Source organism: Sphaeramia orbicularis, chromosome 9, assembly GCF_902148855.1.
Source record: "Sphaeramia orbicularis chromosome 9, fSphaOr1.1, whole genome shotgun sequence".
NCBI classification, from domain to species: domain Eukaryota; kingdom Metazoa; phylum Chordata; class Actinopteri; order Kurtiformes; family Apogonidae; genus Sphaeramia; species Sphaeramia orbicularis.
In genome coordinates, this window is record NC_043965.1 from 34915202 (window position 1) to 34941995 (window position 26794).

General features: G+C 34.6%; 5 protein-coding genes across 7 annotated transcripts; 2 read left to right on the forward strand and 3 right to left on the reverse strand.

The window, feature by feature from the left end:
* Positions 1 to 1813: 1813 nt before the first annotated feature.
* Positions 1814 to 7372, reverse strand: LOC115426123 (uncharacterized). Of its 3 annotated transcripts, none has more exons than XM_030144107.1 (7): positions 7015 to 7372; positions 6746 to 6920; positions 4966 to 5036; positions 3856 to 4029; positions 3683 to 3774; positions 2596 to 2661; positions 1814 to 2507 (listed from the first exon to the last, which is right to left on the reverse strand). In XM_030144107.1, exons 1-7 carry the CDS (start codon positions 7028 to 7030, stop codon positions 2361 to 2363), a joined length of 741 nt encoding a protein of 246 aa, XP_029999967.1. In that variant the 5' UTR covers positions 7031 to 7372; the 3' UTR covers positions 1814 to 2360. The 3 variants fall into 3 exon arrangements, with proteins under 3 accessions (XP_029999967.1, XP_029999965.1, XP_029999966.1); XM_030144105.1 differs by having other exon boundaries at positions 3683 to 3780; XM_030144106.1 differs by having other exon boundaries at positions 3683 to 3777; positions 7015 to 7371.
* A 2530-nt stretch (positions 7373 to 9902) lies between these two features.
* Positions 9903 to 11336, reverse strand: cox6a1 (cytochrome c oxidase subunit 6A1). The gene is made up of 3 exons (XM_030144116.1): positions 11195 to 11336; positions 10300 to 10436; positions 9903 to 10206 (listed from the first exon to the last, which is right to left on the reverse strand). The coding sequence occupies exons 1-3, from the start codon at positions 11295 to 11297 to the stop codon at positions 10117 to 10119; spliced, it is 330 nt and encodes a 109-aa protein (XP_029999976.1). The 5' UTR covers positions 11298 to 11336; the 3' UTR covers positions 9903 to 10116.
* A 1556-nt stretch (positions 11337 to 12892) lies between these two features.
* Positions 12893 to 18666, forward strand: LOC115426126 (C-type lectin domain family 4 member E-like). Its single transcript, XM_030144109.1, has 8 exons — positions 12893 to 12965; positions 13414 to 13500; positions 13580 to 13663; positions 13747 to 13815; positions 14502 to 14546; positions 14638 to 14777; positions 18212 to 18327; positions 18407 to 18666. The coding sequence occupies exons 2-8, from the start codon at positions 13416 to 13418 to the stop codon at positions 18558 to 18560; spliced, it is 693 nt and encodes a 230-aa protein (XP_029999969.1). The 5' UTR covers positions 12893 to 12965; positions 13414 to 13415; the 3' UTR covers positions 18561 to 18666.
* A 33-nt stretch (positions 18667 to 18699) lies between these two features.
* pla2g1b (phospholipase A2, group IB (pancreas)) lies at positions 18700 to 21664 on the reverse strand. The gene is made up of 3 exons (XM_030144115.1): positions 21088 to 21664; positions 20177 to 20310; positions 18700 to 18864 (listed from the first exon to the last, which is right to left on the reverse strand). The coding sequence occupies exons 1-3, from the start codon at positions 21261 to 21263 to the stop codon at positions 18746 to 18748; spliced, it is 429 nt and encodes a 142-aa protein (XP_029999975.1). The 5' UTR covers positions 21264 to 21664; the 3' UTR covers positions 18700 to 18745.
* Positions 21665 to 23295: 1631 nt separating this feature from the next.
* LOC115426129 (phospholipase A2) lies at positions 23296 to 26781 on the forward strand. The gene is made up of 4 exons (XM_030144114.1): positions 23296 to 23425; positions 23550 to 23706; positions 25037 to 25164; positions 26624 to 26781. The coding sequence occupies exons 1-4, from the start codon at positions 23389 to 23391 to the stop codon at positions 26746 to 26748; spliced, it is 447 nt and encodes a 148-aa protein (XP_029999974.1). The 5' UTR covers positions 23296 to 23388; the 3' UTR covers positions 26749 to 26781.
* The last annotated feature ends 13 nt before the right edge of the window (positions 26782 to 26794 follow it).

Below are 26794 nucleotides of genomic sequence, written 5' to 3' on the forward strand. Positions count from 1 at the left end.
ATTGCTGTGTAATATGTATATGGAATCTATAATACGGTAAAAAAGTGACATTTTCACTTTTCCCCATGACAAATTTATTAGATACTTTCGGCTCATTTTCTCCAGACTCGAAACGTTTTTCACCAACGATTTGCATTGTTTTTGTTTGTTTGTCTGTTGGTTGGTTTTATTTCTGTCTCATCCATATAATAAATGTATTATTATTGTCATTATCATTGTATTCATCGTCAGGTTTTGCGTGGATATGCGTGTATATTCCTCAAACTCACTTTATTATTGATTTGTGTGAGTCAAGTTATTCTGAGAAAATTCTTACTTTTTCCTCAATGGTTGTATGTTGGTGAAATGTATTCTGACATGTTCTATTGTGTACGTAGACATCTTTGGTCTATGGACTCTGCCATAGTTGGAAAAAAAAAACCGCTGAATAATATGAACTGAAATGTGTATATGGAGGATTTGCATTATGTTCCTTATATATATATATATATATATATATATATATATATATATATATATATATATATATACACATACAGATGTGTGTGTGTGTGTGTGTGTGTATGTATATATATATATATATATATATATATATATATATATATATATATATATATATATATATATATATGTATAAAATCATTATTAACCTTTTTTTTTTATCCTCTGTTTGAGGTGAGGTGATTTCCTATCCTTGATGCGACTTTACATTTTGGATGGATGGATGGATGCCCAATAACACCCATAACAGACAGGTTTTTAATAAATTATATTTATTTTACTTGACCTTCTGATGATGTGTAAAAATTACATCCATGGTTTACTGATATAGTTTCATGAAAACCTATTAACAGTGTACATTAATACTTGTGTTATGTATGAATACTGTTAGAACTATAGTGTGTGTAGTTATCAGTCATTCATCTAATATTTTGATATCGACTATTTATCAACTATTTTGATCATTAAGTAATCTGGAGTAATATTTTAAGAAATAAATTCTTCATTTTCTGGCTCCATCTTAGAAAAGTCAAATGTTTTCAAGTTTATTTCCACCTTTATTAACAAGAGATTAGTGCAACTAAAGAAGAAGAAGAACCCCATGTACACATCAGGTAATGTTTGACACTGGTTCTTTTTGCTGAGGCCGGTGGTTTATTTTTCCTTTCAGTCCGTGTAGAATCGACTTTTCGATGTTCGACTGTCAATCTGTTCAGGCTTCACCGTGGACGCGCTGAGGCTCGTCAGCCAATGACCGTCACCGGGCTGTAATAACATGTCCGGACAGGATTTACCTGCTGGTGTGGGTCTGCTGCACGTCTGAAGTCAGGATTCAGGATTAAATCCGCGATTACCATGTGACCGTTAAACAAAGAGTTGTGTGTATCAAAGACGTCGCTTACAAATCCGCCATTTTAGAATTTACTGCGCGAGCCTGTGGAAGATTGTTCGATCGAGAATATGGAATCTGTCAATAAATGAATAAATGATCTGTCAATAAATGAAATAACAGAGAAAAATATCATAATTATTACATAGTCGGCTAAGACATTTTTGACACCAGAGTTTTTGTGTTTTATTGTTTCTACTTCAACATCAATCCTTAACATATTTTGACAAAAGGGAGGAAAAAAAGAATAAATAATAGCAAACATGACAAAATAATTTTTTAAAAAATGAACAAGAACAGCAAAAATACATTAACAAAATATTATAAAATAAAAAAATATGAAATACAAAACTGACAGACAACATCAAATAAAATAAATAATTTCAGTAAATGCACAGAACCAAGTCAAAAGGCAAATGTTTTTGTCATATAGGCTCAGTCTCGTAATAAAATAAAATGTTATCACAGTGATTTCCTAATTCAGTACATTGAACTGAAAGTGTCACAGCTACCACAAGATATTTACTGTATTTTGACCAAAATCAGGCAAATTAAATTGTGTGTAAAGCTGGTAGTTGTACAGTACTGGATCGGATATGTCTGTATTTGTGCATTTATATGACTGTAGCTCATGTGATGTGATAAAGGAACCCTCCGGGGGCTCATAGGTTTGACAGAGGGTGTCCTTTCTCAGACCCTCTCTGGACTTCACGTTGCTTTGGGGAAGCTCTGACATGAGAGCATAAGGGTTTGTTATTGTGACCTTTGTGTTAGAAAAAGATGGGTTTCAGTGCTGTTACAGTCTGAGCTTTAGACTTGTTTTGTAAAAAGTTGCAACAGTCCAACACTGCAGTGGTGTTGTTTTAAAGGCATCATATATGAGTTCAAACAAAATCATTGTAACTCAGATAATTTATTACAATGATCTGCCCTTAAATAAACAGTAAGATAGAAAAAAAATTCTATATAGTCACATCAGCTGCTTATCAAGTAATAAAATTTCTTTCTCCAGTTTCCTCATTTTAAGTGCTCTGTATGCCATCTGCTGGTCCCTGTTCTCGATCTCCTTCTTGAGGTAGGTGCAGTACAGGGCTCTTACATCTTCTGTCTGTGCCCGCTGCAGAAGAAATGAGTCGCCATATGTTTACTTTGTTAATACAGTTTTTATCTACTCACAAAAGTTCTGAAACCAACCACATCCTCACCTCTGTACTTCTAGGCCCAGATGAAGCACTGGTTGCATTTGTTTTGTCCCGGAAGTTATTCAGATCCTGCCAAAAGATGTCATGAACATACATGAAATATTCTTTCCAATCATTCATTCATGCACTTCATTTGTTAATGAAGCTTGCATTTGCAAGTATTTGCATGTGTGTATGTGTGTAATGTATTATCTGAATGTGGTTTTGTATGCATACTTTTATTTTTATCTTATGTATGAATTGATTTATATTATTATAAGTTTTAGAATGCATTCAATGAATAAATGATCACTTTTACCAAGGACAGATGATCAGACAATATTGGGGTTGACATAAGATGTCTTTTAACCAATGGCAGATGCAGATTTTTATTTACCTGTTGTGTTATATTAAAGTTTTTTTTCTTTATAAATTTCTACATTAGAATCTCTTCATCTAAAGAGAATGTAATGAAGGGGTGAAAAACTTTAAAATATCACTATTTTTCTATTTCTAACAATAATCCCCCTTTAACAAAGGGGGATAAATAACAGCAAAAACAAAAGAAAGAAAGAAAAAATAACATTGATATAATCTAAAATGTAATTTTAAATATCTGTATCAGTATCAGGGAAAAATTTTGCAATCAGTGCATTCCCACTAATAACTGGTCTTTAACGTTGGGTTATATGAAAATAGAGCAAACATTTAGAATGGAGCCAAAATCAACAAGGAAAAATTGGTGATAAAAACAATTAAAAGATGAATCAATAAGAAATAAAACCTGAAGAAAATAAGTTTAGATAAAACAAGACAAGACATTTCATTTCATTAAATTAAGAATTCATTAAGAATAATAGAGACAATTAAGATAAAAGGCAAATGAATCAGCTAAAATGAGAATAGCTAGAGGTAAAAATTAAAAATGAAGAAGTCTTACGGTTTGTCATTATTCTGGTTCAGGCGGCAGGTGCACTATGACCAAAAACCAGTTTTATGAGATCAGTAAAGAAATGTTATGTATGTTTTAAAGCAGCACATTTTATCCAATGTAATGACACTATGTAAGAGCAGTTAGTTTAAAAGTAGGCAGGTTTACACATTTACTTACGCCTTCAAAATGTGAGTCACTGATGTCTGTCTCATCGCTGCTCAGACTCTCCGGTTCAGTCTTCGTCACAGGTAGGAGGAGGACGGGATGACCTGGCACTGAATGAAATTGAGCAATAAGTTATTTCTGATGTCTGCATGTTTTTATTTTAAACCACAGAGAATGTTACCTACCACTAACAAAAGAGCTTTCAGATCCAGTCATTGGCTCCATGCAGGTGCCTCCAGGGAGGACCTCCAGCCTCAGACTGCTGTCTTTGTGCAGCAGGACATCCTCCTCAGCAGACGTCAGTGAAGGGGTCGCTGATCCCCCTTCAGTCCTCAATATCTCAGCTCTTCGTCTTCTGGCTGCACAAGGACACACTTAGGAGTTAAAAAAAACAGCCTTGGATAAAAATGCACAGTTAATCTAATCACAATTATAACATGATTACAAAGGACTGATATTTAATTACATAAAAACATGCATTGTGAACATGACAGTGTGTGCTCTTTTTGTGTGTAATATGCGTATTATCTATTTATGTAATAAAGAAATGACCAACAAGTCTCTGTTCAGGCTGTGAAGCTTGTGTCCAATATGGAAAATGAAAGTCATTAACTAGTTTTTACATTTTTGATGCTAGTATAAGTTTGTAAGATTGATTTGGAAAAAATAGGACCAATGGCCCTGTAGCTTACCGGCCAAATTAAAAGCTTTGGGAAATGTATCCAGATGCCATTTATTATCACCCAGTTATGTGTATTTATTATATTACAGAAATAGCCCAGGTTTTGGTCATATTCCAATCAGATCTGTAAAAAATTCAAATTCCAACTTGATGTCATTGATACTTACTGATTTATTGTATCAATCCACTTCCTATCCCTTATAATGGGAAAATTTTTCAAAGTCACACCAAATCCAGAATCAGATCTGGATCAAAATAATTTCAATACCTTGTGTTGACATCATCATAAAGAAGCTGTATACCAAGTTTGAAGTCAATCAGAATTGTAGAGGAAGACAACTGAAATTTTTGTAACGGACGACAGACGACAACGACAGATGACAATGACGCTGGACACCGCATGACAAAAATAACTTACAACCTGTTGGCCGGTAAGCTAATAATAAAAACAAACTTGTCAAAATAATCATCTGTGAATTTTCCAAGTAGACTCATTTGTTTATCAATAAAAACAAATGATGCAATCCCCATCATGGATGCTGCATTACTAAAAATGTAAAAAAATAAAATAAAATAAAATAAAATAAAATAAAATAAGCATTAGAGAGCATACCTGATTGCACTATATTTTTATGTTTAACCTTCACTTGCTGCCAACTCCTTTTGTATCCGCTGTCTGACACTCTGCAAAGTCATGACAAAAGCCATTTTAACTGTTAGTAATGGTGACATTATTCAATAGAGCAGGGGTGGCCAACCCTGGTCCTGGAGAACCACTACCTTGTATCTTTCAGATGTTTCCCTCTTCCAACACACCTGACGGTCGTTATCAGGCTTCTGCAGAGCTTGATGAGAGGCTTATCATATGAATCAGGTGTGTTGGAAGAGGGATACATCTAAAACATCCAGGATAGTGGCGACTTAGGACCAGGGTTGCCCACCCCTGCAATAGAGGATCAATTAAAAAAATAAAGAAATGGGTCATTCCTGTTATTTGGCCTCAGAATTACTGAGAAAATATTCCATGCTTTTATGATTGTACCATAATAGTGATCAGTTTAACTTTTAGGGACACATGTTTTGGGACACATGTTGTGGACTCAAAAAATTACATTTAATATGATTTTTTGGATTGATTTACACCTTGTCATATCAATAAATGAATGCGGTTGAAAATTTAGAGGTCAATTAACCACAGATCTTTGAGAGATCAACATTTAACAAGTAAACCTTGCTGATAACTGTATCTGTTTTAATTATCAAACATTCATAAGCATGTAATATCCTAACAGAGAATGTGAGAGGCTGAATAATGGTTTTGTTTTTGTTTGTTTATTTTTAAAGAATCTTAAGAACAAAAATACGGGTGTGACATTTTACCCTTGTGTGAAGATTAATTTTGCAGAAAAATTGTTTATGTCTCCTCCTGAAAATGGTCTTACTTGAATTGAAGGCATCAACATTGGCTATGAACCAAAATGTCATTTTAAGCATCGCATCAGCCAAGAATTTTGCATTATTTGGAGTCCTTTCTGACTCTTAACCTTTAGTTAATTTTGTAATCTTGGGTTATACGTAACCCTTTCATGCATGGTGTTACTGATGCTTCAGTTGAAACTATAATATATGCAATAATTTCTCAAAAATAGCTACTCCGAAGTACTAAACCAAAATTACTACATGCATTGTTTTATTAATTCATATTTTTTCTACATTATCAGATAATTGGCATCACAATTTTTATATCTAACATCAACTACAGTTACATTATAGCTAAAGTTTTCCAAATTAAATTGCTTGTTATCTGTAAGAACAGAAGCTTTTGGACTCTATGCTAAAAATATATTCAACATTAAAGTTGTGTTTAAGCAAATAGTCAACTCTAATATATGTATCTCACACAAAATAATCCAATTGGACACATGATTTGCTTGGGAGTAATGATCCCTCTCATTCATGAAAGAGTTAATTAGAGGCCTCATATATGTCCAAAATCAACAACTGATAAACACACAAAAAACTTAAATCAGTAAGAAATTTAACTTAAGACTACTGTTGGAAGATGAGTTCAAGACACACAGAGAAAGAAAGAAAATGATTTAAATGTCTGATTGGAGGCAGTTAAGTCTTTTCAATAACAGAATTAAACAATATTTTTGAGGTTTTCATTCCTTTATGATTAAAAGCTGAAGATTGAGTAAATACTAAACGCATTTACAAAAAGGTGTGGAAAATATAAAATGGCATTATTATTATTATGACTATTAAACTGATGGAGAGCTGAACGGATGATTAAAGCCATTTTTCATACATATGTGGCTTATTATTTAGAAATGCTACAGAAATGTCAGTGTAAAACAGGAACAACTCATATTTTAGTCAAGCTTTCTTACGCATTGATTCTATCTGCAATTCTCTGCCAGGCTTCCTCTCTTAGTTTGGAGGCGCTTGTGGTGTTGGATTTAGCTGTCAGGATCTCTCTCTCTTCTTCATACAGTCTCAGAATGAGTTCCTGTTCTTTGGGGCTGAAAAAATGAGCCCTCTCCTGTTTTTTCATGACCAGCAAATCTACAGACACAGAAAATTCAGGTACAGAGGTTACAGGAGTGAAATGCATGTGGTGTTTTGAGTGAAATGCTTGATGCGGAGGGAATCTCCTCACCTCGCTCTGTGTTCATGAATCCTGCTTTCGGTCTGCGACTGATCGCGCCTTTGTTGCCAGAGCGGGTGCGCGCAGTTATCCGAGATGTTTCAATGCTAGATTAAATAATCGAGCCGTAAACCTCAACCCTAAACACGCAGTGAACCCAGGTTTAATCCGTACACCGGTGGGAGACGGCACCCATCACCATGTCTATGATAATAAAAGTACCGGAAAAGGGTCCAGGAGAAGCGGTCAGATGAGGCTGTGTTTCAAGGAGCTTTGTTAACCCAGGATTTGTAAATTCGGCTTAATGCGCGTTCACGTGAAGGGGGTGGAGGATTTTTTAAAGAGCAAGTGACGTTTAAGAGGGAGGGTCGCAAAAAATATGATTAATGTTTTCATGAATTCATTCATTATCTGAACCCGCTTTGTCCTCTCTAGGGTCACAAGGGTAATGTTTTCATATTTATATATATATATATATATATATATATATATATATAAAAAGGAAAGTAGCATCTAACTGCTGTTAACTCTTGGGAACTATTATGTGCATGTTTTAAATACTTTTATCTGTGTTCATACATGTTGTATGTTGAGAATTTTGGCAACAGTGTGTATTTTTATTTGATCTTGTTATTTTCCAGCTCGGCACATAAAGGAATAATAATAGTAATCTAAAATACACTGTGCAAACAAATGTTATTCTCATACTATTAAGCAAAAATAAATAAATAAATAAGCCGTTGATGTTCATTCAAATCAAAGCAATTTTTCATAGCTACCTAATGAAGAGCACATTTTTTTCAATATGAATATTTGACACTACGCAAAAGAGTAATAGTGTTGCTGCACATCACTGACATAGCCCAGGCTATAACAGTTCAACACAACAAATTTTAATTTGCATGTAGTATATGGAAAATTATTCATATTTTCTGATTTTTTTTTTTTTTTCCATCTAAAAACATGATGGTGTCATGACAAGCACATGGCATTTAAGGGGTTAAACTATTTTTTAAAAATGTAATATTTGATATCAGTAATTAGGTCAGATATAGATGAAAAAACAAGCTCAATGAAGGTAGAATATGATATTAATGTACAATACTTTAATATCTATAGTATGAAGAGCACATGTCTTGTGTTTAGCAGTATAAGTGTGAGTATTTGACACCGCACAAAAAATGATGCAAAAAAATTGCTATTAATCATGGACATATCCCAGGCTATAATAACTCAGAACAAAAAAAATGTACTTATAATGTAGTATATTGAAAATAGTTCATATTTATTTTTTTCTAGAGCTGCAACCAATTAATCGACTAGGTGCTTGAAGCCAATGCAAAAATTCCCAATTCGATTAATTGACTCGAATTGATTGAAGGGAGATATTCTATTGCAGTTTTCCTGAATTGAAGCTTCTTTGTGCGTCACAATAAGAGCCCGTGTGAAACACGGGCAGTGGAACCAATGTTTAACAGCAGAGAAATGAATGAAACAAAGCTTTGATTCAGGAGAATTGTGGTTGAATGATTTTTTTGGATCACCTTAAGTCGATTAATCGGTTGCAGCTCTAGTTTTTTCATCTAGAAACATGGTGACATCAGGACAGAACATGCCATTTAAAATATTTTTCTTTTGTACATTAACAAGGACTTGATATTAATGTAGATGAACTGCCACAAAAGTTACCACAAAATAACAAAGATATAACAGCTGGTTTTAGGGACAGAATTTAGATTATATCAGAAATAGGATTGTCTGTAATTGATGTGGCTTTTGTTTGGTTTAGTGAGTAAAAGTCAAGTAGACAACACCTGGATTCATACGATCACATGTTGTTAGTTAATGGCACTATCCTGTATATTTTCTTGAGTCAAACAAAAGTTGTCTCAGTGTTATTTTATTTAATAATTTAATGCATTATTCATATCTACGAGCATTCAGCTGGTGTCTGTATGCATATACAGAGAATAGGGATTCGCAGATATAACAGCCTCTATGATTCAGACTATGGGCAAATACGATGTCATTTCACAAGTGGCAGTTGATGTTCATTTGTTGTCATACTAAAGGTTGTTTGAAAAAAAATAATAAGACTGAATATGTGCTCAGACAGTGTGATAGTAGCTGAAAAACTTTCAAAGAATTTAGTTACTTTTATACAATGATTTTTTTTGTTTCTTTGGGACAAAAAAGTAGAATTTTTAAAAAGCTAAATACAAATGACAAAATAAAGCACCTCTGATAGGCAGTGACTGGAGAAACACATTCACGATGAATATATTACAAAGAAAAATAGGACTTGTTTCATTATATTCATGAAGTTAAACTCAGTCAATTAATTTTATATATTGTCCAGCTCTACAGATTTTTTTTCCCCATCTACTGCCAAATCATTAATAAATTTGCCTGGCCTAGAATAAAAAGCTGTAATACCTAGAAATGCTTCAGTTTTAAGAGGGTGGCGCTGTATTGCTTTAACAATATTCAATTCTGCAGTGAAAGTCAAAATATTACAATTCTACAGTTTTTCCAGCGCATATAATGAATAAATACTATTGTAACCCGACTAAGTGTACAATTCATAAATTAAAAGTATCTTTTCCAACAAGCATTTCCTCTCACCCTGACGTAATTGCTTCCCCAATGTCATTTACAACTTGCATATGACTTAAGTGTGTATACACTGCTGACACCTTGGATGTCTTAAAGGTGCTTTGTAAATTTACTTACAGTTATTCTCTTCTGTTGCAATTTGCACCACCTTTGTTAGTTAAACTGCTTATCCTAATTTAAAAAAAAAACTTGCCTTGACCTAATGAGCGTTCCAACATGAAATGTACATGACGAAATGGGAAAAACCACATCAGTGTAAATTAACAGAAGAACTAAAACATGAATTGAGGTAATAATAGTTACTTTATTTATGTTAGTTTACACTGACAATTTTGTCTAATGGTCCAGAGAAAGTCAACTGTGATTCAGGTGCCTCATGTTGAGAGCACAGAGGTAAACAAATAAAATGACTCAAGTAAACTGCGGAACAGGAGTATTTATGGTCCGGTAACAATGCAGAGGGAGGACTGGTCCCAGTTGTGAGATCTGGAGGAAGGTTTACTCATCGTGACCCTCATAGCCGTCAGGAAGAGCATTCACATGGGAGTTGTGGAAAAGTGAATGGTTACCATCTCCCCAAGGGAATCGCTGCAAGACAATAACAAACCACCATTAGACTGTACAACCTGAGGGGGTGTTTGTAAAGCAGTACAAAGTTTGCAAAGTGCATTACTAGGTCACCTTAGAGCGAATGCGCAGGTGGGAATAAGGGACAAATTCTGGGTTTTCGTGGCTGTGCTCCTTCATGAACGTGTTCAGCATACACACTGCAACACCAGGCAGGGCAACCACGAAACTGAGAATCTTCCATGTCCTTGCTGGCAAAGAGAAAAAACAAATATTTCGCATTGGGTGTGTAAGATATTCAGTGCTTAGTTTAATGTTTCTTTTCAACATAATCAAATATCAGACAACTTTTGCATTTATCATCCTGTGCAGAGTATTATGAGTTAGATTCGACTACATTTACTTGTCCTTTGGATAAGGCTGACGAGACCTTTGATTTCAACATGAACAGTCTATCATAAACATCCTGAGGGCAATATTAACAAGGTAGATCAGGGCTTCCCTAATCCAAATGAGAAATGGCATGGAATAACAAATGACCACTAGGGTTAGGGTTAGGTCATTCGTTATTCCATGCCATTTGTCATTCGGATTAGGGAGGCCCGGTAGATCACTGAGTTTAGATCATTAAAAGGGTTCATCCATTAAATACAACCACTCACTAGTAAACTTTAATTACAGCTACTCACATTGTCACGTTGCTTTACGGTTATCAGAACCTTCAGTGTTTAATACCAGACCTAGTAAACGTCACTAAAGTAGCCTGAAAATATATATATTCTTGGCAACCCTAACTATTAACAATACATTTAACAGATTTGGCATAGTCTACGTCTTTAAGTTACAAGGCACAATGTTTGGAGATCGTCTTGTGTGCACTGTTGGTGAAGGATCTTATTGCTAACGGAGGCTAATGCTAGTTCAGCAAGGTCACTCTCAAACACTGGGTTAGAGACGACAATAACAAATAATAAACAGGTAGTTCGTTAAAATTAGATGTTAATTTTACCTGCTTGCTCGCCGTGTGCACCGGCAGCAGCAGAAAGCTGACGCCGGGTCTGGGTCAAAGAAGACCTCAGCAAAGCTTGAGTGAAGCGTCCGAAAGCCGCCATTTTCCTTTCTGAGAGAGGCAGACACCGGAAGTGATGTAAAAGGAGAGGTCACGGCTCTACGGCGCCTCCGAGCGGACAAAATACACACTCACGATTATTGTAGCTACCCTAAACTGGTAATGTTTGATGTGACTTTATATTTTAGCTACTTCTACTGCAAAATTGTATAGCGTTAGAAAATAGTTATATTTCACATTTCATATAATCATTATGAAATACAGTTCACCTTCAATACATGAAATATGTACACCCACCAATTAAAATGAGCTTCACCATCATCACCTCCGAAATTGAGATGAACACATAATGCATCAATAATTATAATCCACTTTAAAAATGCCCCCCATCCATCAGGTCATGAGAACATCTTATTGAGACATTTTGTGTCTACAAACATTATACTAAATTTACCTTTATTTGATATGTATCACGTAATTGTAAATGGGTAAAGAATACACATAAAGGTTACATGTAAAGTTTACACAAAAATGTCACATATGAAGTTCTAATGAGCGTTTTTATAGTTTACACATAATGGTTGCTTGTACAGGGTGGGGAAGCAAAATTTACAATGAACATTGTTTTTTCTCAGCAGGCACTATGTCAATTGTTTTGAAACCAAACATATATTGATGTCATAATCATACCTAACACTATTATCCATACCTTTTCAGAAACTTTTGCCCATATGAGTAATCAGGAAAGCAAACGTCAAAGAGTGTGTGATTTGCTGAATGCACTCGTCACACCAAAGGAGATCTCAAAAATAGTTGGAGTGTCCATAAAGACTGTTTATAATGTAAAGAAGAGAATGACTATGAGCAAAACTATTGCGAGAAAGTCTGGAAGATACTATTAAAGAAGAATGGGAGAAGTTGTCACCCGAATATTTGAGGAACACTTGCGCAAGTTTCAGGAAGCATGTGAAGGCAGTTATTGAGAAAGAAGAAGGACACATAGAATAAAAACATTTTCTATTATGTAAATTTTGTTGTGGCAAATAAATTCTCATGACTTTCAATAAACTAATTGGTCATACACTGTCTTTCAATCCCTGCCTCAAAATATTGTAAATTTTGCTTCCCCACCCTGTATAGTTTGCATCTAAAGGTCACAATAAAGTTTACATCTTAAGGTTATAAATAAACTTGGTGCTTAACAGTTGCATGTCAAGTTTAGATATAAAATTTACACATAACAATTGCAAGTTTACATGTAAAGTTTTTGCATTAAGTTTGCACTTAATGGTTGCAGTGATTTTTACACTCAAAGCTAACTCATAACAGCAGCATGTAGCACATAAGTTAACACATAACAGCTGCTTGCAAACGTAGAGTTTATTCATAATAGTTTTATGTATAGTTTGGACTTAAATATTAGACAAATGTTAGATATAAAATTTACTTGTAAAGTTTATATACAAAAGTTATCATTAACAGTTGCATGTAAAGTTTACATGTAACAATTACACCTTGTCACCATGAACAAACAACCTCAAAGCCTGCACTCTGTTGGTGTTGATAACTAACAAAACCTTTTATGAATGTTACATCCATATGATTCCCGTAGATTGTTTTTCATTAGTGTTTCTCTTTAAAGGGGAGGTTGTTCCCTGATCGGATGGTCAGAGTCCAAACACACAAATTCAGAGATATCCTTTTGATGAAGGTAGGTGACAGATTTTCATTTTATTGACACAGAACACGTCTTTATTTATGTATTGAACCTTTATTCCTCATATATACATTATTCACAAATGCACTGAATGTGTTTCATGCTTAAATTAACTGAATATTTAGATAAAAGATTTTATTATTAATCTGAATTTAAGCATTTAAAGAAGTTTTGTTAAGATTGTAAAAGATTTTCATACAGTTATTTGCATTATACAGTCAACCATTACGACAGCTTCTTTTATTTACTAGGATGTTAATAGTTAACATAATTAGTGGATCTAAAGACAAACAGATATATCCAAGCTCTTATTTGCCATGCACACTGAGAATCTGAAAATAACTTTCGACTATTATATTTATCAATATTTAGCATATATGTTTCAACCTTTCAAGATAATGTAGAGGTTTGTTTTACAGTCGACTCTTCCAGTTCATTTCAGTGATGGAATCTCAGTATCGCCAGTTCGGATCGTCTGAACACAGCTCTGTCCATGTCCAGGGGGAGCAGACAATACCAATACAAAGAGGTAAAATAAGAAGGTTTTTATTGAGAGTTGATGTGTTCACGTCATACATGTAACTGAACTGTACATACATCACTTTCAGGTAGAAAGAACATAGTTGTTTATGTCCTCTATGGCATCCTGGTCCTGCTGCTGTTAATTCTGCTGCTGGTAACTGGGATCAAATGTACGTATCTGGAGCTGAATCATTTCCACAGTAACTTGTTTACACTCTTTATTTTATCACATAACCCTTCTTTTATCTAATAGTGTCCCAGTTAAGCAAGGAAATCGCTGATGTCAAACTGTATATTGGCAGAAACAACCATAAACCTGCAGGTGGGAAGATGTTTTTCATGTCCACATACGTGTATATAATGGTCAATAGGACTTAAATGTAACAGTGTAAAAAGGTTAATGGTTTTAATACTTTTACTAAAAGCAACATCTATGTTATAAAATACACTAAAGGTATTTTATTTCAATCTACTTTTTAATTCTAAGCTGAATTAGTTTGATCTTTTGTTTATTAAATTTTGTACAGTTTAATCAGTAATTGATAATAATAATAATAATAAAGTGGAGCGTTAAAATATAAGTACATCAATTTACGTTATTTACTGTGTTTTGAATTTGCAATTTAGCATTTTTACATTGTATTTTGATTGTACCACACTTGACTGTTTTAGTTTAAAGATGTAATGATAACCAAAAAATGTTTACTTCTGGAAAAAAAATTACTTACAATAAAAATTTTTTTAAAAAAATCCTAAAATTGTTGAAGTAAATGTACCTATAATTAATACATAACCAATGTCAATCTCTATATATTTTGGCTTAATACATATAAATGTGACCATTTTTGAGAGCAAATTTGAGTTTTTAAACATACATTTTAATTATTTGGAGATTTAATACTAAAATAAGATATGTATTTTTGAATTTAAACTTGACATTGTTTTTGGTACCAGTGTAAAACACATGGAACTTTTCTTATGTTAATTTCTATTTATATTAAGTTGCAGGATCGGTGCAGCCAGTCTATTTGGAGGCGCTCACTCCAGTCAGAGGTAAACACTGAGTTCTTTATAATCATTAAAATCATAGTAGACAGTTCTTTTTTTAAACTAATCAGTTGTGTCCTAATCTTTGTTAAACCAGACCGTTGTCGGGAAGGATGGTCGTCTTTTCAGAACAGCTGTTACCTGCTGTCGAATGCTGTTTTAACCTGGAAACAAGCTGAGACGCAGTGTCAGACACTCGGAGGACACCTGTTGGTTCTGAATGATGTGCACGAACTGGTGAGTTTTCACTTCAACTTCAGCAGAACCATCCACTGACTGTCCATTTACACAGGTCACTGAGACGTAGGGATATAGAATAATGTCTGTTGTCTCATTTGTATCATCTCATTTATATCATCGTGTCATCACACTCTTTACAGCAATATGCTTTTGTAATTTGGGCAGTTTGCATTCTTTCCACATGAACAAATATAGGGTGAATGAACAAGATAGAACGAGGTTATTCAAAACAGAGGAAGGACTCTGACCGGCGAAGAAAAACCAGCAGCTGGTGGTAGAGTTAGGCAACACAAAAGTATAAACGGAGCAACATTTGTAAAGTGTCCAAAGGTGCAGATTTGGCAATACAGTTTCCTGCTACAGGATCAATCTGTGTATTTTGTCTCTTGCTTTAAACCTATGTGTTGTCCTATATGAGGCAGTTGTAGATCTTAATAGAGAGCGGTGGGAAGTACAAATACCTTATCTTGTTACTCAAGTAGATTTTTCAGGTGTCTGTCCTTTCACTGAGTATTTATTTTTCTTTAATCTTTATTTAACCAGGCATGACTCAGTGAGATTAACCCTTTCATGCATGAATTATGAGAACCTTCATCAAGATTTTTTGTCTAGAGTATTTTTATTCCTCCTGAGGCATGAAAAAAACCCAATGTGATCGAGTTGGGGTTTTTTTTGTAGTTACAAAAATGTCCACTCAGCTACACCATGTGTTTAATTTTTGAAGTAAAGAAACTTGTATTTAAAACCCAATAGGGTCAAAACACAGTAATTTCCCATCAGAGAGCAAACTTTAATTGATTGCCATTCCAACATTTATTTCAGTGTAAAGTAGCTCCTTGTTTTGGATAATCCCTGGTCCAACTAAAGCAAAAATGAACTTAAAAGTAACTAGAAGCACTCGGAGAGCGCAGACCTCCGCCAAGGCTGATCAGTGGCCCCCCCCGTGGGCCCCCCCACCCCCGATCACCACCAAAATCTAATCATTTCTTCCTTATCCCATTTCCAACAAACCCTGAAAATTTCATCCAAATCTGTCCATAACTTTTTGAGTTATGTTGCACACTAACGATCAGTGGCCCCCCCCCCCCGTGGGCCCCCCCACCCCCGATCACCACCAAAATGTAATCATTTCTTCCTTATCCCATTTCCAACAAACCCTGAAATTTCATCCAAATCTGTCCATAACTTTTTGAGTTATGTTGCACACTAACGATCAGTGCCGCCCCCCCCCCCCCCCCCCCCCATGCCCCCCCCCCAATCACCAATCACCACCAAAATTTAATCATTTCTTCCTTATCCCATTTCCAACAAACCCTGAAAATTTCATCCAAATCTGTCCATAACTTTTTGAGTTATGTTGCACAGTAACGGACAGACAAACAAACAAACAAACAAACAAACAGACAGACAAACAAACAAACCCTGGCAAAAACACAACCTCCTTGGCGGAGGTAAAAATGTGGGTCATTTAGCAACACTAATCTGTCAGACTGTCTCTAAAATGTCCCGTCAGAGATTTCAAATACAGTGTTTTGACCCAGTAGCAGAAAGTGATATGAAAAGAATGAAATTAAAACATTGTTAACTGCTGTTAGTGTGATGTTTTCTCACATTTTAACATATTCTAATACTAGTTATTACTCACTTCATGGAGATAACATGCAAATAAAAACCTTTTTCTTTAAAAACAAACCAAAAAAAAAAGAATGGTAATTACAGTCTATAACAATTAACAATTGATTTACACTAAAACATGTTACTGCAGATCAGGTTTATTAATAACAGCAAAGTTACAGTAACGATATGAATTACAGTGTATGGGATGATGCAGAAGTGTCTATTGTGTTGGCTGATATGGAACTAAAACAACAAAATCCATGAATATACAAAAGAACTGCTGGAGAACAAGTGTCCACTGTAGTGACCACTATGCATAAAAGGGTTAAAAACCTCTTTAACTAGAGCGTCCAAGGTAGACAGCAGCATAATTAACCAGTAGCAATCAGACATACATATACAGACATCTTATGAAATACAAGCAAGTAGAAAATGATAAATGCAGAGTAGTTTAACTTCACATTTATTAAGGTGAAACATCTACTGTCAGATGGTCATGCATCCATGGTGTTTAAAACTCCTCTAAGTGTCCAATGAGACTGAGGACTGTTTCTGGCAACTTTATTGTTATACCTCATACACTGTCTTTACTTTAAACATGTTGGGTACTTCAGTTTTAAAGCGTTCAATGGGGCTCACTCATTATTTTAGCCACTCTAGACTGATTTCAACCTAAATGGATGGAACAATAGCATAGAAATGATGCCTTTTTGATGTATAGAACAGTGCGTATGACAAATAGACATGGCAATGTGGACAGACTTGCTTTCATCTGTTTAATGTTTCTATGTTAAGATATAAACACGAATATAAGATAAAATTACATACCCAGAGTTAAGATAAAAATGACTCCTGACGGATAACACTTGTGAAGCTAGCAATTTGGTACCATTTTACACTAAGTCTATTAAAATTGTGTAAAATGGACAATAAACTTTATTAATGAATATGTTTTTTAAGGCAGAATTTAAAATATTTTTTCTGTATTCTCGTTGCATTTACTTTGAAACATTATATTTGATAATGATTCTGACTCTACATCAATCTCACAAGTGTTACCTTCCGTGTGAACCCAAATTTTATTTCATTTTTGTGTAAATCATAAAATATGCTGTTTTATTAATTGATTTCATTGTATGATTTCTGATCACACTGTTTTTTAGCTTCTCATTCAACTATGTATTTCGCCTTTAACAATATTTCTACTTCTTGTACAGCTTTATTTTACCTCTCACAATGATCTCTGAATGAAGCAATTTTAACTTCTTCAAACCATGTTGTCTAATTTAAGCTATTCCAGCTAAATTCAGTCATGATTCTGCAGCAGTTCAGCGATGTTTAAGCAAAGCTTCAGCTATTTCCAATCACATCCAGTCCTTCAAAGACTCTAACTCATCCAATTTATTGCTTTTGTTTAGGACTCTGACTGGCCGAGTCTATGTTTGAACTAGGAAACTACAAATGAATTACCCATGAGGAATAAATAAAGTCTAAACTGAATTAACTTTAACTCAACTACCAATGATGTTTTTTATGCTTCACAACAAAACCATGCTTTGCAAGTTATATTTTTTAGAAAGTTATAGAGTAGTGGTTTAACATGGTGACTGGTAATGGGACAAATGTGAAATTTAGCAGAGCACAGATTTAAAAAATGCAGCAATAGACTGCATTAGAACTTCTTTTTTTTACTGTTAGTTAATGACTTAAAGAGTGTTTACAACCAAATAACTTAATTAGAAACTGATAAGTCTTATTGTAGTGTCCAGGGCAGCCATCTCTCACAAGTAACAAAACTATATTTCTATTTCTAGGACTACATCTCCAGAATAATTGACATCAGGTATAGCTTCTGGATTGGGCTTGTTGAGCGTCAACATGAAGGACACTGGAGCTGGGTGGATGGAACTGACTTCAGTTCAACGCCAACGTAAGAGAAGAAGAAGCTCTAAAAAATAAGCACAGTCATTACACTGTGCAACATGATTTCATTTCTCTTCCTCCATCAGGTTCTGGGATGAAGGTCAGCCTGACAACTGGGATTACAGGGAGAATGGGGAGGACTGTGGCCAGCTTCATGGATCTGAGAAACGCAAACGCAAGATGTGGAATGATGCAGACTGTTTCCTACAGTACCGCTACATTTGTGAAGCAAAAGCATGAGACGACTCCCATTAATAACCAGTAGTTATTACAGGCCTAGTGTGGCAGACCAACATGATGACTATGATGACTATGGCATTAATTTGGTCCTAGAGCTGCTTTAAGAATAAAATAATTCACTGAAAACAATCACTTCTGCTCTCTTTTATTGACTTTTAATACAGGCACACTCTTGTTTCTTCAGTTTATTTGCATCGGTCGCTGGGAAGGTAGGCATTTTCTTCATTATAACCTGCGGTGGCAAAGCACATGGCTGCTTTCCTGTCGCACTCACAGATGAACTTCTCACAGGTATTGTTGTCACCTGGAAGATAAGAGAGGAAGCCAAGCAGCTTATATTCAAGTGTCTTAATCAGTAGAGTGAGAAAATAGACTACAATGAGTGTCTAAATCAGGAGTGTCAAACTCATTTTAGTTCAGCCCAATTTGACCTTAAGTGGGCTGGATCAGTAAAATAATAGCATATTAGACTATAAATAATGCAAACACAAAATTTTTCTCTTTGTTTTAGTGCAAAAAAAATACAATTATGAAAATCAAATCATAAAAAGTGGTGCCAGGCACAACAAACCACGACCTTCGAACGTACTGTAGCTTATTTTGGCATCGATCCAGCGGATGTCTTCATGTCTATGTGTGTGCTGATGTCAGCGTATCAATTGCCTCTATGTATGTGCCAAATTTGAAGTAAATTGAAACAAAATTTATATTTTTATAGACATTTGAAATTTCGTGTAAGTAAATGGGAGAAAAAAAAAGATTTTAAAAAATCCTATAAAATGTTAACTTTGACCTACCGTTCCCAAAATGTAACCACGTCTATTCTGGGTCACTGGCAATCTATAAACCCAATCTAGTATGAATTCATCCAATAGTTTTGCTGCTTGAGTGTTAACAAACAAACAAACTGAACAAAAAACAATACCCCTTGCCTCCCCTTTGGGGGGGCAGGGCAATTAATAGAAATGTAGAAATAAATGAACATTAAAACTGAATAAAAAGAGCAAATGAATGAAATGAACAAAACAAGCAATTGATTAAAAAATAGAATGGAATAACGGAAAATGAACAAAATTAGCAGCTCATGTGAATTTTATGGTAGATAGTGATTTGGTGGTTTATTTGATTTTTTTTTAAATTATGAGAATTAATTTAATACCTAACAGTAAATTGAAGTCCCTGGTGCTATAAGTACTGAAGTCACAAAAAAAGTCTGTTAAAATATTTATAGGGTGGACTTACCTAAACAAATACAACATGTTTATATGCTCAACTTGAATAGTCCAAAACTGTGACTTTCGTACTTTTAGCACCAGGGTGTTCAATTATTTTTTCCTTCTAAATTCTTTTATTAATGATGTGATGCAGGTTTTTCTGGTATTTCCTATTTTTAAAGCTGGATAGGATGTATCCAAACCAGCTGATGCTTCACTATAATAATTTAATTACGTCATAATAATACATCAGTCTGAGAGATCAAGCTCTGTTACGTCAATATTTCAACTATATTATGCTGCTACTATTCCTATCCTTTTGACATCACTGTGCTTTGCTTTAACTTTAGTAAAGAATCTAAATACTTCTTCCACCGCTGTAGCGTGGCATCCAACACTCACTCGGGCAGGTGACGGTCTTGCTGGCCTCGTCGCATGTGTAGCTGTAGATTTCAGTGTAGGGGTTGTCCAGGATGGGCCAGCATTCATCATGCTGCATGGCTTCACTGTAGCACTGGTCATGGACCTGACAACATCTGAAACACACACAGGGGAGATAAAACTTAAACTTAACTTCACTTGTATAGTACATGTCATGCAAAAATGCAGCCAAAGAGATCACAAACAAAATAAAATGGACAGAAATGAATATTATAAGACTAGGGGTTACAACAAAACTATGTGTGAAAATGATAACATGCAAAAATAAAAAAAAATATATTTAAAAAAAACTGAAAAAAACTTAATGACTAAAATAACTAAAACAGTATGAACCATAAAGATGAAGAGCCTGCTTTAAATATTAAAACCTAAACGATTCTAAAAACAGTCCATAAAACAATTGTAAATAAATAACTTAACACCGGTCCAAACAGGACAGCAGTAGGACCTCTACTTCTGGGGTCACCGGAAATAAAAGTAATGAGAAAAAAAAAAATGTGATCAAAATCCAAAAATGAAGTCATTTGTTGAGGCTCATTTTCACCCTTTGTTACATTTATGACCTTTAAAGAGACAAACATATTATTTGAAAGAAAAACAATGATTACAGGAGTTATTTCTGCTCAGGTAACACGTCCTGTGAGGCCATTAATTTTCATTTCTTCAAAGTTTCTCAGCAGATTTTCTTTCACATCCACTGTCTCAAAACCTTGGGGCATACATCATATTTCCATCACAGACCCAGACACCACAGGAGGTTATTCAGAAAGGATATGTGTATGTACTTTTGGTCAGTGGATGTTTTAAGAACCAGTCTATTAAAACAGGAAGCAGGACAGCATAAGGAACATTAAACCATGAGATGTTCTTACGTGTCCAGCTCATCGACAGGCGTTCCAGAGCCTCCAAGTCCACAGTAGCAGCCATAGTTTGCGTAGTCAAACACGGGCCAGCTGTCAGGGACAGTGCAGAGGATCATGGCCCTGAACTGCCATAGAGCTCTGAAACCCAGCACTACGATGGAAATAAGGGAGGAAAGAGTTAGCATCTCAGCAGAGGTTAAATATAACTGAGTACATAATTGCAGTTCTTGTACTTTTTCCCATTTTATGCAACATTATCCTTCTACTGCACTACATCTTAGAGGCAAGTATTGTACTTTTTACTCCACTGTGAGATCCTGTCCAGTATTCAAGGATGTTCCCTCTGATGTTCCCTCAAAACAGCTGTTTCTCTGACATTTTAGAGAAACGTGTTTGTCACAGGACACAACAAACACATGATGATCTCAAAGAATATAATGCAAAAATGTAAATTAAAGTAGAAACAGTATAGAAAGTAGTTACACTGAGCTCAGACTCAAGTGTTCTTACTTTTAATGTTGACTATGACTATTTTTACCTTATTTTAGCACTGTAAAAAAAAGTGTTAATCTTTCTTGTTTATCCTCCTGAGACCCAGCAATGCATTTTTGTCCTCTATAGTGGACACAAGCTTCAGTTTATTTAAAAAAACACAAAAAACAAAAACTGTCCACTGCAGAGGACATTTCATTAAATAAACACAAAAAAAATGTATCTGAAAAACTGTGGCATCATACGGTTTCTAATCAAGTTAATTATATAATGTAAAAAAAACCAAAACTTTTACTTACTGGGTCTCAGGAGGTTATTTATGCCTCAGGTTCAGTCTCTATGTATTTTATTTTATTTGTTTAATGGACTTCAGCACCATGAAAAATGAGGGTTTTCCAATGGTTTACATGAATGAATGAATTAAACTAAAAATGTACAGTAATAAAATGTAGGATGCACATTATTGCAGCAGTAATATGAGTAAAAAACATCATATGTAACAGTTAAATATTGTCAAGAACCATTTTTCTACCTTTTACATTTGCTGAAATAAGGCATCTTAACCTGCTGAGGCCCTGAGATCACGATGAGGACATTACATTTTCTTTATGATTTCTTCTCAACTTAAACCTGTTGTGCTCATCAGTCCACACTTTCTGTATCTTCTTATTGCAGCAAAGCACAAAACATTACTCAGACAGAAAACAAAATGGTGTCAAACTCAGGCAAAACAATCTGCAACTGAAAAAAGGTCAAATAAAAGCCTTGAAATTCATTATTTATGCTTAATAACATTTGTGGTTTGATCAAGTCCTGCTAATCCCAGATGACTGGAATGAATTAAAATATATGCAGAATAAAAGCTTAGGTCAGAGGAGGTTAATACTTCTTCCATCACTGCATCCCAGACTGAGACAGTTTCATCTGTCAAACACAAATCTAAAATCTGAAATCTACTAAACTGTCTTTAAAATGTCACAGACTTCATTTTAAATACTAATAAATGAGTGATCTGAATGTTATACTCACAGCTTGGGAGGCTGATGAACAGGATGAGCAGGGAGTGAGTCAGACGCATTTTGCAGACGAGAGTGAGAACTAAAGGTATACAGGCTTATATTGAGTGCTGGCCTTGACAGCTGGTCCTTTTTGACCAATTGCCAGAAGTTGTCATATCTGTAATTGCACACCCATATGTACAGGGTGTAAATGTACAGACAGTCCCCTTACATTCACATCAACACCACTTTATGATCCCACTAAACTATAGGTATTGTGACAAAAATATATAAGGTTTGAGCACGAACACTTTTTTTTTAAATCCATATTTCATTATATTGTTTTTTGTCAGGTTATTTTACATAGAGCTGTGTTCTGTTAAAACAACTAAACCCTATATGTAATTATGTAATCTTTTTTTTTTAACTGATGTAGTGGAAAACCCTGAGAACTCTGGCATGTGATAAGTATTGACACAGCTGTGTGTTTTGGAAAGTTAGTATAAAGTTTAAAAATGGAAAATGCACATGAGTACAGAGGGAGCAGAAAGAAAAGAAGTAATGAATAATTAAGCAGAAAACAAACAAAAAAAAAAATTAATACAAGTAGCAAAGAAAAACTGGCCAATTTGTGGTGTTGAGGTGTGGGTTTTTGAACTCACACGAGCTATAATCGTGTCACGTTTCTGTCAGATGTCCTTATTCTTAAGTTTTATAATGCCTCCCACCCCTTGTTTCCTTCTTATCTCTCTGGCTTTCTCTCGCCTCCTGTCTATAAAGAGGAGGCTGCACCGAAAACCAGTTCTTTCACACTTCAACTATGAACCTGACTGCTCCTCTACTCCTGCTTCTCACTGGTAAAATGATGTTACATCTTTTCTAAAATCTTATCCACCTGTAACTCATATACATATAAAAGTGCAGTTTGTGATTTCCTTTCTTCATTATTCTGCTTTATGTTGTTTCGTGTGTATTTATCAGCCTGTGTGGCCAGCAGTGCACGGCTCCCAAAGGCCTTATGGCAGTTTGGAAAAATGGTCGAGTGTGCCCAACCTGACGTCAATCCTTTCATCTACAATAATTACGGATGCTGGTGTGGCTTCGGAGGAACAGGAACCCCTGTGGATGAAGTGGACATGTAGGGAAACATCCTGCATGAACTAATTATCTGTTTCTATTAAAACAGAAAACACAAACCAGCATTTTTAAAAAAGCTAAGGCAAGAACAGATAAAAAAGTAGATGTATTTCTGTTAGAGGGGTTAATCTTTGGGATGGCCTGGAAGACTGATTAAAACAGTCTAAAACAGTTAAAACTTCTAAAAAGATGTACAACTTAACTATTATTCAAAAATACAGAGCTCAGGATTGACCAAAGAAAATACTTGTTTAAAAGACTAGGATCAATATTGGTAGTTGAGATAAGGACATGATTCACCTGAATTAAATTAAATACGTATTCTCTTCTGTTGTATACTTAGCAATGATTACATTGAAATTTTTTTAGTTTGTTTGTTTTCATATGGAAACATTGTGTTAATAGTAAATAGGGTTAGGCCAAAGAAGCCTCAACTTCAGCCTAAACCCTTTCGGTCACATAGTAAATTGAACAATGGATATGTTGTTTTTGTTTGTTGTTTAACCCTCCAGTATCCGGGTGCGCATTTTAGGCACACTTTGCACTTAGTTTTAAAAAACTTCATATTATTTTTCACAATTTAAATAAGGTTAGAATTCAAAAGTTGCTCATTTTTGCATGATCTTTAAAATTCTGGCCCCCAACTAAAATGTGCACATTGTAAACAAAAGAAAATTACAAGACTAGCATCTGTCTCCCAAGTGTGCCTAAAACGCACTATTTCTTCCCTTTGATATGTATGATTAGGGCTGACCTTGATTTACAAAAATAAAATCAAATTAGACCAGAAAAATAAATCAATATATAATATTTAATAGTTTGATCTATAGGTGTGCATTTTACGCACACTTGATGACAGATGCTAGTATTTTTGAACATTTGACCTAGCGCCAAAAATAATAATGCAAATTAACCGATGTTGGAGTTAATCATTGACATATGCCAGGATGAAAAAATCAAATAATATGTGATCCACTTTTTATGTAGTATATAGAAAATTTTTTTGTTGTTGTTTTTTGCATCCGAAAAAATGGTTTGTTTACATTACAAACACAGCATTTAAAGGGTTAAAAAATGTGACAATTATTGAGTATTTGGTATTTTTATTTACGGCTCAAGTTGATGAAATGGAAAAAAAGTGTAAAAGAATTAAAAACAAACTGTATGAAATTTTTTTTGACAGTATTCCACTAGTGTGCCAAAAAGGCACACTTGGTGCTTAGTAAGGGCCTTGCTGGACGGGATACTGGAGGGTTAAAGTAATTAACGATTGAATAAACGACTACTTCTCTTCACTACTTCCCAATCAGCACCTCCCTTTGTGTTTGCAGGTGCTGTAAAGTCCATGATAAATGTTATGAGAAGGCCAGAAAGACTCCTGGATGCACAGCCATCGCTGACCTCCCCTATGTTCTGGTTTACGATCACACCTGCTCCGGTCAGGAGGTGACCTGTTCAGGTAAAACCGACTTCAGTCACTTTGATAGTTTCAGGAAACTACATTTATACCTTGTTTTATCATTTACTGACTTCAACTCATACAGCTGTTTTGCTACAAACCTAAAAAAACATGTAATCTGGAAACCGAATACTCATTTTAGTAAAAAAAAATATGTATCTGAACTAACCACTACAGCTCAAAAAAATCACGTGGGTGGACTAAATCATAGTAATCATGGCATTACAGGACACTGAAAAACACAAATTAACTTAAAGCAGCTTTTATCCCAAAGCAGTAACAGTAACATGCTTCTAAAACACATGCAGCCATAAATAACTACACACATGTAGCCATAAATAAATTCATTCCGTGCGACATTAGGAATCACACAAACATAAATTTTCCATGTTTTTTTTGTGTATGTCTTTTTTAAACTTAATTTATATATACATTTAATTTGTAGTCATGCTTGTTTATAGCTATTTTGAACTAAGGTATATTTTAAATTTTGTATGCAATGTGAAATGGCCATATTGATTCTATTCTGTTGGGTTGAATTCTATTGTATTGGGTTCTGTTCTCTTCTATTTAATACTGTTCTGTTGTTTGATTCTATTCTGTTCTATTCCATTCTATTTGATTCTATTCTACTCTATTATATAGGGCTCTGTAGTGTTCTATTCTATTCTATTCTATTCTATTTGCAGTGCTAAGACAAATTAAACTTTTCCATGGTTCATATTAGGGTCAGTGATGTAATCCCCATACACATTCATAGAAGTCTACTTCAGTTAATTATTGTAAGACGATTAAACAGCAGCCTTTTACACTCTTTAATTACTGGTTATTTTTATATTCAACCCAAATCCTGAAAATGTCATCCATGCTGGTTAAAAAAAGTTATTTAGAAAAACACTGAATTTCTTCACTTGTTTAAAATTTTCAACACACATTAATGTTGACACTAGTTTGACTTAGTAATTTTTTTTGGTTCCATTTAGGTTTTAGTTTGTAGTTTTTCCTAAAAGATATACGAGTTTATGAAATTTTATAAGCATAATGTTAACTTTGCTTTATAATACATTTCTTGAGACCTGTCAAAATCAAAAATTCAGAAAATATAAGGGCTAAAATTCAGAGGATTGGATTATCGACTTTGGACACTTGGCTGTTAAGACTGAACCAATGTAACATTTATTATCAATACAAAAATGGGATTTAACAAAAAAAAAACCAAAACAAAAAAAAAAAACCTCAGTACCCCAAAATACAACACATCTGCTCAAACATATAATCTATTTGTACAAAATTACACTCCATGATAGTGTCAAAACTTCATACATTTCATGACTTTTCCTGGTTTTAGATGCCAGTGCGAACCCTGTATTTGTACTATATATTATGTTTCAGTGTGTTTTACTATTAAGCAGACACCCACTCATTTCCTGTCTGATCCTGCTCGTATTTGTCTTTGCAGCGACCAACAATAAGTGCCAGGCCGCCGTGTGCGAGTGCGATCGCGTAGCGGCTCACTGCTTCGCTCAGACCACGTACAACCCTGAAAACAAGAACCTGGATCCCAAAGTCCACTGTGTCAACTGAGTTACACAACCAGCAAGAAAAAGAACATCAACATGTCTGACCCGTG